Source organism: Amphimedon queenslandica, unplaced genomic scaffold (genome assembly GCF_000090795.2).
Source record: "Amphimedon queenslandica unplaced genomic scaffold, v1.1 AMPQUscaffold_13496, whole genome shotgun sequence".
Classification (NCBI taxonomy): Eukaryota; Metazoa; Porifera; class Demospongiae; order Haplosclerida; family Niphatidae; genus Amphimedon; species Amphimedon queenslandica.
Window position 1 is genome coordinate 58,014 of NW_003546268.1, and position 10,833 is coordinate 68,846.

The 10,833-nt window shown below is 33.6% G+C and overlaps 1 protein-coding gene across 1 annotated transcript in view; it reads right to left on the reverse strand.

Moving 5' to 3' along the window:
• The window catches only part of LOC109580323 (zinc metalloproteinase-disintegrin-like batroxstatin-3), a 14,539-nt gene continuing 3,706 nt past the window's right edge, over positions 1 to 10,833 (reverse strand). The window contains exons 5-25 of the mRNA XM_019993356.1: positions 8,209 to 8,299; positions 8,015 to 8,084; positions 7,739 to 7,809; positions 7,634 to 7,693; positions 6,752 to 6,823; positions 5,474 to 5,646; positions 5,339 to 5,423; positions 5,069 to 5,156; positions 4,964 to 5,015; positions 4,807 to 4,918; positions 4,682 to 4,753; positions 4,538 to 4,627; positions 4,403 to 4,483; positions 3,922 to 3,972; positions 3,801 to 3,867; positions 3,642 to 3,747; positions 3,276 to 3,468; positions 2,701 to 2,796; positions 1,848 to 1,938; positions 76 to 209; positions 1 to 24 (exon numbers count right to left, since the gene is read on the reverse strand). Of these exons, the coding sequence (XP_019848915.1) occupies positions 7 to 24; positions 76 to 209; positions 1,848 to 1,938; positions 2,701 to 2,796; positions 3,276 to 3,468; positions 3,642 to 3,747; positions 3,801 to 3,867; positions 3,922 to 3,972; positions 4,403 to 4,483; positions 4,538 to 4,627; positions 4,682 to 4,753; positions 4,807 to 4,918; positions 4,964 to 5,015; positions 5,069 to 5,156; positions 5,339 to 5,423; positions 5,474 to 5,646; positions 6,752 to 6,823; positions 7,634 to 7,693; positions 7,739 to 7,809; positions 8,015 to 8,084; positions 8,209 to 8,299 (1,873 nt within the window). The 3' untranslated portion in view covers positions 1 to 6. The remainder of the gene's footprint in view (positions 25 to 75; positions 210 to 1,847; positions 1,939 to 2,700; positions 2,797 to 3,275; positions 3,469 to 3,641; positions 3,748 to 3,800; positions 3,868 to 3,921; positions 3,973 to 4,402; positions 4,484 to 4,537; positions 4,628 to 4,681; positions 4,754 to 4,806; positions 4,919 to 4,963; positions 5,016 to 5,068; positions 5,157 to 5,338; positions 5,424 to 5,473; positions 5,647 to 6,751; positions 6,824 to 7,633; positions 7,694 to 7,738; positions 7,810 to 8,014; positions 8,085 to 8,208; positions 8,300 to 10,833) is intronic.

The window sequence follows — 10,833 nt, forward strand, 5'->3', positions numbered from 1 at the left end:
AGCTGATTATCCATTGCTGCTAATCTACAGTTAGAATAGAATTTGCTTCAAACATGCATGATTATATTTACTCACATAAGCTCTGTTATAGTGAAAGCCTCCAAACTCAAGTGTAGCTGGTAGCATAACACTAGCAGAACCATCATCAACATTAGTATACACATTATAACTTGATGGATAAAGGAATGGAAGAAACTCTGAAGTAGGTTCTATGACAAAAAATGTAATATCACTAGGAGTAATGTAGAACATTAAAGGGGCGAGCTTAAGCAAACTATAGATTTTGCATGTGCTGTATGATCTACATGTCTGAGCTATAGCAAAGCAATTGCACATGTCTAAATTCAGTATCTCATTGCAGACTGGCATTAAAGTTATCTTGCTTATAGTTAGAAGCAGTCACTGAACATATTATATTTGAAGATTGTATATCTGCTTTGTTAACCTAGGCTTGCTGCTGGAGAAGAGATATCACCTAGAATATGCATGGTGCAGCTAGGTACAGTAAATGCAACTTTCTCATTTGCATTCAACTTATCAGAGTCCTTTGAATCAAGGAAAAAGATTGTATATCTGCTTTCCTAACCTTTATTCTTGCTAAAGAAGTTTTTAAACAGTAGTGTAGTCTTATCTTGCTGCCATTTGTCACTGTGGCAAAATAAGGTCAGACTTGCTGATAGCTGCAATTTTATTCATTGTGACAACACCTGCTTTCAATGAAGATTAGGCTATTTAACTTTAATAATAGTTAGACGATGTTTTCTTGCCTTAAGGTGGGTTCTCAATATGGCGCATTGTTTTTCATGCGCTAGCGTCATGACCGGAAGTGCTGTATAAACCAATAGGAGTATGCTTCAATGTGTCAGAATAGAAATTTTTTCTAATCTGACGCATTGATGCATGCACCCATTGGTTTATACAGCACTTCCAGTCGTGATGGATGTGCATGCGTCATATTGAGAACCAGCCTTTAGTGGGGCCATAAATACAGTATACAACAGGGATTTGAAACGCTCGGATAATTAATATTGATGCTCGTTACAGATTCAAATGGCTGCCCTATAAATGTAAATTACAAACCCTGTTTATTTCATATTTCTTGACGCTGCAGTATCACTAACACTTGATAACAATTCTATAATGTAAAAACTAATAGTTGGAATCAAATTAAAGTTGCATGCATCGCAAGTTTATCAAAAATAATCAAGTTCTTCATTGCAGAAACAGCCTTCCAAATATCTACAGGACAAAAATAGTCACTTCATTGTAGCTCATTACATTGAAGAGGTTCCGAGGGAACAATACTAATACCACAGATTTTTGTTATTAGTCATTGCCAGAGGGAGAAATTTCACTGTAGGTCCGACTATTCTTGATATCTTCAATAAAACACAGCTTAAGAGAAAATTAAGATAAAAAATTCTCAATACATTAGATAATAGTCACATCAATCTAGACATCTCATCATAATAGCTGTTGTTATCAATGTAGAAGCTAGAGGGAGAATAAGATCTCAAATCATACTAAAATGGATTTAAGAGTACCAGTTCATAAAATACCCTCAAAAGAGAGCCAAAGTTTTCCTAGAATGGGGACTAGTATACTCAAATCTTAAAAGTCATTAGACAGATGACTTTCTCGAGACTTTTCTGAAGAAGATCCCTGGCTATCTATTTTTAACCTGTAACACGCCTAGGTTCCTTGACAATTTTTACTGCCTCATTGAAATGTTAATGAAAGGATCACGTGATACCGGGCCGTTTCCAATCTTTGTTGTATACTGTAACTATGGTGGGGCGAGCTCAGGCTCGCCCCAATTACTATTAATTAATTATTACAAAATTAACCTGGTGTTGGTGTTGTTCTTTCAGGTATCTGACTGCAATCACTACCAGCGTAACCAACATTACAGGAGCACTGGTTTAAATTATTGCACACCTGAAGTGAGGGAGGGAGGGAGGAAGAGAGAAAGAGATTATATTAAATGAACTGACAAGGATTTGGACATAGTGCTCATGCAGCTTTTTATCAGTAGGAGCTTTAAAATTGGCAAAAAACCCTGCACATACATACCAGTAATAGCAACAAAAATCACATGGAATGAATTCTCTATTTTATAATTTTTTCTGATATGTATGTCCTTATGTTGTGTATCAACTTTGAACTGATTTCAATCAAAATTAACTTTTAATTAAGTTTAAAGTTGCATGTAACTGTACTTGTCAGCTCATGAAGCATGCTGTTTGCATGCTTTGTGGGAAACCCTGAATGTACATGTATAGCAATCTTAGCAATAATAGCATGTGGAGGACTGAACTTGGTTAGATGTACAGTAATTAAAAAGACTTCATTAATTTAATATTATGTACAGTTGTGTCAGTGTTAATTAGTAGCTGAATAGAGTCAGTTAAATATTTACAGTTGATAAGTGTTAATTTGTGTGCTGGCAGTTATAATTTATGTAATCTTTTATTAGGCTTTTATATGATGTAAATGTATAGCCGTACGGCAGTCTTAAGCCGTATGGTTACCTGAGGCTAGCCTCTCTTTTGTTAATAATGCTTTTTGTTCTTTATACATGTCATTTAAGCTTTGATTTTTGCAAGACTTGTGTGTGTGATTTTTGAGAAGAGATTTCTTTAAACTGAACCTGACCCATTACATAGCATGAGAAAGTAGTAAAGTGAGAGAAGCTCTTACGCCATTTCCAGAGCATGTCTGTTCATTACTTCCAATAGGACAGGGGATGACTCCATCCAGTGATGAAACTGATACACAGCTCTGACTAACACACATCTAACACGGAATAAAAAAATTAAATATAAAAAAGGGAAAGAGAATAGCAAAAAGGTTACACTACAGAAGTTTAAGTTTGCAGGTAATGAATTTTTATGTTTTTAGGTGCAGCAAAATGGCAGAAAGATATATTCATAAAATTTTATATCACAAATACCGTATAGGAGTTATACTTGACTCAAAATAAATTTTACTATTTTTGCATTTTCATTAAATTCATAAAATTAAATTCTACAAAAGAGGTGTGGTACACAAGAAAAATGGCTGCAGAAGGTAAAATTCACAAAAATTTATACCAACAAATTGAAAGGCCCGTACAGTATTAAATCTAGACAAATTCACAAGATTTTATACCCATGAAATATAGTACTATGGAATAATAAATCTTTTCAGAGTATAGTGAAATTAGTTTTAACTTTGAGGTGGATCCTCAAAATTATTGATCTACAAAAGTTAAAGTTCTATAAAATTTTTCATACCCTGTCAGTTCCACAGCTAGTCCCATCAACCACAAAACCAGGACTGACTTCATCAGCATCAGCACGTGTAGTGACACTCCTACACTCTTGATCACTAGCAAATCTAGTATAAGCTGTCAAAGCACTCCTTGACTTAACATTATTAAATATTATTCTGCCACCATTGCACTGGAGTGAACCACAGAATGCATTCCTATGAGTGGAAGAAAATAATTATTTTGCAGTTTTGCCCATTAAGTTGCAAAAAACTATGAAGTGTAAAGACATGAAAAACAATCAATTTAGAGATATTTTTGCTGGGAAAATTAATTTTTCAGAAAAATTTATTTTCCATAAACCCCAAAGTTATAGTGCATTATTATTTACTCAGTAGTGCAAGGAATGTAATTGGTACCATCAGCTCCACAGTGACCCCAGGGAATACCACGAGTATTGAACTGCGTGTAGCATACATCATTAGCAGGAACTGATTCTATAGAGAGAAAGAGGGACAATGAAAGAGGAGGCTTAGGAAGATTTACTGACCATTTCCAAAATAACGATTGCACTGATGATCCCGTGTAGAGCCACACGTACCATCGTAACAATAAGCCTGGAAAAATAATGAGAGAAAATGAACATTACTTTTATTAAATCATTAACATACAGTATTATTAGCACATGATAGTCCATTCTGTAGTGTTAAATCTGTTGGGCACTAAAAATAAAAAAAAAATTTAATAATTCAATTAATTTATTATTACTATTACTATTATTTTTAATTACTTATTATTTGCAATCAATTTCCATTTAATACTATACAAAATAATAATAATAATAATGATAATAAAAATTATTATTATTATGAAACAATTGGATGACAGAAAGACATAAAACAGACAGAAAAGAGGGCAAATAGAGAGGGCCTTGTATAAATGATTACTGTACAGCTGGAAATATTTGCGAAGCATTAAATTTTGTGAGTTTGCGGATGATTCAAAAAAGCAAAAATTTAAATCCACAAAAATAATGAAATTCATGCATGACCACAGTCATTAAGCTACAAAAACTGTCAAAACCGCAAAAATTTTATTATTATTATTATTATTATTATTATTATTATTATTATTATTATTGATTATCCTCACATCAGCATCTTGACCAGTACAATATTCTAATATGTCGCACATACCAGATGAATTACGACATGTAGTACCATACAACTTGAACTGTTAATTATAAAAAACAAGAATTATTTTTGAATAACAATGTAATGTAATTACTCTACAGTTTTCACAGCAAACTCCAGATCCGCATTGGGCAGTACTGACTAGTTCACATGTAGTGGCATTACAGCATGGATCATCGCAATCCTGAAATTGATAACATACTTAAAATTTAGCACACACAGACACTCACAGACTTACAGCTAAACTTCCGCAGTCACAAGTCTCTCCTGGTTCTCTTATTCCATTGCCGCACCTAGCAGTACCAACAATCTACAAAGAGAGAGAGAGAAAGAAATTAAAGGACAATAGATTGTACAACTAACAGTTGTTGGACTGTTTCCTAAGCAACGGTTAAGATCAGAATTGCCAGATCGATAGAAACCAGCATTTAATTCATTAATACTGCACTGGGACCAATTGGTGGCTGGAGGCCATCTGAGAGAAGAGAATGAATCATTGAATCTAAAATTAAATCAGTACCCTGAAACAGCATTCATAATGCAACCACTATTGGAATCAGGACAATTACAACCTAGTTATAATAATTTAAATAATAATGATGATTAATAATTAATTGGTTCTTACTTGAGTCGTCATCATGGCTCATACCAAAATTATGTCCCAATTCATGTGCAGCAATGGTAGCAACTGATGCAACACTACCTCTTGTATCCTATAAATTAATAAATTATTCTTCTATAAACAAGGAAATCAATAGGCGGTGGGTTTCTGATCAGGGAAAAAAAGAGAAGGCAAACAGTGATTTTAAAAATAAAACTAGTTATATACACAGTTTTAGTCAGCACAGTAACACATGATTAAAGTGTCTTAAAATAAGCACAATCACCAACTAACTTGAGTTAAGCTAACAGATGAATCAAAATTGCACATTGTACCAACATAAGCTATACCTACTGTAAAACCATCCAGATTAATACCACTATGAATAAATGATATAAATTATCATTATTTGTAGTAAAAGAGACTCACGTAATCAATTGGGTGTTATCATGAGTGATGGATCTGAATGCAGTGGTGCTAGTGTGGTATTGACGGAACAGTCTCAGTAGAGTGTCTGGTACTGAACTGAATGATATCTCTTGTCGTATTGTCCATGTCAACGAATAAACAATCACAATACAAACATTAATAGACTGAAACATCTAGAGAGAGAGAGAAATAAAAATAAATGGAAAAATGGAAATATGATTCAAGTGAGAGAATGAAAGAGATGAAGGAAGAATACTGGTCATTAGAAGTGATACTTACCAATTCAGGACTGGGGTGAAGTACATTAAGCAGTACTTAAGTACATTACAAGTCCTCTAAAGCTATCATAAGTACAAGTACAAGTACCTGCTTTAATTATGAAGTGGTACTTAAGTCCAAGTACAACTATTTATTATGTACCGTATTTGCTCGATTAAACGCCCGGGCGTTTATTTCTTAACAGGGAAAAAAATCAGGTAAAAAAAACAAAACAAAAAACGTCTAGTAGATTTGAGCTCACGACCTTCTGGCATTACAAACTGTACTCCAACAGTTAGGCTATCTGGCACAATCTAAATCTATTGGCACATATACTGGGTAAAATATGTGTAACTATAGTTAGAAAATATTTGTCATGGACATTTATTTAAGCAGGGCGTTTATTCGAACAAATACGGTACTTAAGTGCAATTTTAAGTACAAATTGAGATCACAATCACTTGTTCTTACTACATAAATTTGACTGAAATGAATATGATTGATTAAATAAATTATTGCATTTGATAAACATTAAATTGTTGAAAAATGAAAACTGTCTTCTTTTAGCGAGTATCTTAAAGGCGCAAAGAAAACTTCCAGCAATACTAAACAGTCTTTCCACATAGACAGAGGCAGCTGGCATACTAAGAATATGCTTTGTCATTTGAGCAAGAGTCAAATATTCTTTTTCATTAATTCTTTCAAAACTTAGCTAGATCTGAATCCCTTGAAAGGCACAAAACAGATTAATTTTATCAATAATTATATGACAATGTTAATCAGCTGCTTTTTGTAAAAAATGGTTGGTTTATTATCGCAATCTTTGTAAATGTATGCACTGTACTTCAAAGTACTTAAAGTACTTCTAAGTACATTAAGTACAGTGCATGTAAGAAGTACAAGTACAAGTACAAGTTAGGTTTAATTGCTAGTACTTAAGTACAAGTACAAGTACTCATGAGGCTGTACTTATTGTACTTAAGTAAAAGTACCAAGGTGCTTGGCCCCAGCCCTGCTTACCATGTCAACATGACTATATATTTCTAATGCCCTCAATACAACTGCACTGATGTTCCTTCCATAAGCAATGTACTATAAACAAAAACATAATATTTAAATTCCAATGACACATCAAAATTGTTACCTTAAGCCTACTATTATTCATGTCTACTAATTTTAGCAAAATCAGCAAAAGTCATGTTTAGCGTTACTAATTTTAGTGTTACTAATTTTAGCGTTTTTAATTAAATGCTTTTTAAAATAAACACTAAACAATGAAGAATGTAGAACAAAATTAAAGGCAAGCATGAAACCATTAAAAATAAGGGTACTTTGAATATAGCTAGCATAGTTATAGTAAATCATGCAGTCACAGGCTTTGAGTTCTTAGCTAGTCTTTTAAAAAGATTTTATATCTGAACACTACTTCCTACTGTAGCTGGCCTGATCATTTGCTGCAAAAAACTTCCACTTTTGGAGCCACCATTTTATTTACTTCACTAAAACCACACCTGCTAAATTAACTATCAATAATAGCCTTTATAATGAATAATGATTATGTTGGCGTCTATTTAATTTAGCGTTTTAAAGCTCTCTCACTAATAAATCATAGCTAAATTTAGTAGACGCAAATAATAGTAGGCTTAAGGTATTACATTTTTAATGTCCATACACACGCATTGGTTAGCTGTTTACTGTTAGCATAGTACAATCACTGTCATCAACACATACTATGGAATATATTAATAACAATGAAACAGTAGTGGTATTATACACTCCTACACAATCCAACAGTAATACAATGCCCTATACCATTGTTTAAAATTATTCTAGCTCTACAAAGTATACCAGTAGCTCAAAATAACAATGTTTCGTTTTTTTGTATCATTTCTGTTATCTTACCTGATGGTTATCGTTGACAATCAATAACTCAACAATGTCAGTAGCTGACTTTCTCCTCACCTAGAGTCACAAACATGACAATTACATGTACATGACTATAAATACCCTATGCAGAGAGCTGCCTCCTTCTGAAGGAAGCTTGAATCTATCTGATGAGACATTTCCATGAGGAGTACCTGAATGGGAAAAAGAATCATGACATAATGTACATAATACCATGAATGAGCACAATTCTTAGTAAGAAGCAATAGAAATAGTAAGAGTAATAAATAATTTCTGATTTACATCTGAGTAGTGTTACCTAACTTATTTCAGGCAGTGGCAGTAAATTTGTGTACAAAAATTATTCGTGTGCAAAAGAGGAGGAGAAAGGTGGCTCACCACAGACAGAATTTTGAAGTTTTTTCTTGTTCTCTGTGTCTTTATAAAGTACATGGGTATTGGCCAGGGTCTTGAAAAAGAATGACAAAATTAAAGTATTATTATTATTATTATTATTATTATTATTATTATTATTATGCATTATATCAGTTTAGTGTATGATAGTTAGCTCTGGTGTTGGTGTTTACACTTACATCCTTCTCTGGACTGACACGTAAGTGATCTTCAGTGAGTGGCTCCAGATGATACAAAGAGTTCTCATTATTCAGATCACCAAACCAGCCTCTGTGGAGAGAGACAGGAAAAAGAGAGAGAGAGGAGGGAATGAAAGAGACATGTTGGTAAGTTTAGTCTACATGTATATGTTAGTCTATAGACAACATGAATCATCATACACAATGTCTGCTTCATTCCATACCTCTAACAAATCAAATAAATCATTACATATAATGTATACATAATAATTATACTGTATACATGTACTTGTGGAGTAGCTATCAAAAGGCAATGAGTGGGAGCCCTACACTACCACAGTGGCAGATCTAGGGGGTTCCATGGAACCCCCTTTTGGCAGAAGTTGTTATTTGCAGTGTCTTTGCAGCCAGTTTGCAGCACTTTTCTTCCATTTTATTAATTAAAATTGATGAGCCACACCCAAATTTAATTTAAATTAATGAGCCACACCTACTTAAGTGAAATGGAGCCCCCCTTTTAATTTTTCTGGATCCGCCAGTGCACCATATATACTATTTGTTTCATAATCAATACAACCATGCCCGAGTATTAGCACATGTCACACCTTTGACCAGTACATGAAATACTGTATAGCTTAAAACTTTTGAGGTTGAAAACTTTTGCCAATAAGTGAAAAGGGATATATTTGCAATTGATTTTTAGTGAATGGCCCAGGTCCATTGCATTGAGTGTGTGGCTAGCAACTCTATACTTGAAGATGACATCACCTTGAGAAAGCTCGTACAGCATCAGGCAAACAAAAAGGATGACTGCAAGAGGGTCTTGGTCTTCTTTCTTCAAAGTACAGCTAATATAGGCCATTTTAAGACACATGTAATTCACTAAGGCAATCACACGCCTACTCAACCACACCCTGTGATTTGACATGATTAAAGCTTTTGTGTTTGAGCGGGCCTAAACGTAAACCGTGAAATTTGCAAAAGTTTAGTTTCCAGCCTAAAAGATTTGAGCTATATGGTATATAGACTGGGTGGTAGTACGTGCTATCTGCCATGGAGCACTACCACTCAGTTATTTGCTATAGACTTTTCCCACCAGTGCAGCATTTAGCAATGAATATCATTAACGGACATCATTAAGGAGCCGCCATGTTGTGGGATAGATGTACAGTAATGAATGGGAGAAAAGTAACTTTTCCAATTTTCATTTTAAATGCAACTTATGCAAGCTCTGCTTCACATAGAAATGTTTGCTGCACATTTGTTGTATAATTCTACTTATCATACTGCAATTTGGTCTTTGCTTTCCCAGTTATCTAGGAGAAAATAAAGAAAATAGTGCTTTTTGCCTGTTCATCACTGTACATCCATCCCACAAGATGGTGGTTCATTAATGATATTCATTGCTAATCGCACAGTGGTGGGAAAGGTCTTTATAAAGTATACTTGAGCAAAGGTAAGCCATCTGGAATAGATAGATCTAAACAATTAAATTGCTTACTGTGTAATTATAAAAACAAACTAAATCACTTTTTCATCACACACTTTCAAGCAAATTTTGATTCCAGTAATCATCACACTTTTCATGTCATGTGTCCCTGTATCATTTGCTCTAAATTCCCTCCATCCCAGACATTGCATGTACACGATACACGAGTATTTAGACAAAAAACAGGTCTTCTAGTACATACAAGTATATACATGAACCAAAAATAAGTAGATGGAGTCTGAGTAGACGATTTTCATGTATTTATATTAACTATTAATAATTAAAGGGTGTGTCTATGTAGCAGTCAAAATGGCAGTTAGTTTGCTTAAACACGGATCTTTGATGGTCTTTTTAGTCCTTCTAGCAATAGCAGATGATGAAAACAGCAATAGAAAAGGTGATGAAGACATTAGCCTTACATGAAAAGTAAACGAAAAATCACCAAAATATAGATGAATTTGGGAAGCAATAAGTAAATGTACATACAAAAAAATTTGCCAATGAATACAAGTAAATACACGACCTGCTTTTTTCAAAATACAAGTAAATACAAGTACACAAAAATTCCAGTAGACGTGCAACGTCTGCTCCATCCATCAATCTCTCATCATCTCATGATTCACTCAAGCTCATAAATCATAATACTTTGACGCCACTTATTTTTAAGTAGACAAATATTTGCAATTTGTTAATGGTATTGATTTAGCATGTACTAATTTTTACGATTTTGCTCTTTTTTCAATTAAAACTATTAATAAACCTAAATTATTAATGCAAGTGCAATTTTAAAGCCACTGGCAGAAACGCAAAAAATTAGTACTCACAAATAATAGTGGCTTTAAGGTAGTTCTTTCTCTTTTGTTGATCTTTGTCCATGTTATGTTTATTTATTTATTTTTCACCCTTTTTGTTTGCTTGTTTGTATTTCTGGGATTTTTGCCTTCCTGCAGGTCAATCTCCTCTATTTGTGCCATTTTATTTTTTTACATGTTTTACTCTCTGTTTTTGTCCTATAAAACTCTATTAAAATTAAATTAATTATTAAAGTTTACTAAGCATGTGCAGTAGAACAAAAAGGTACAGTAGAACAAAAAGGCACATGGCTGCCTTGAGTAGGTCTGCTATCAAAACCACAA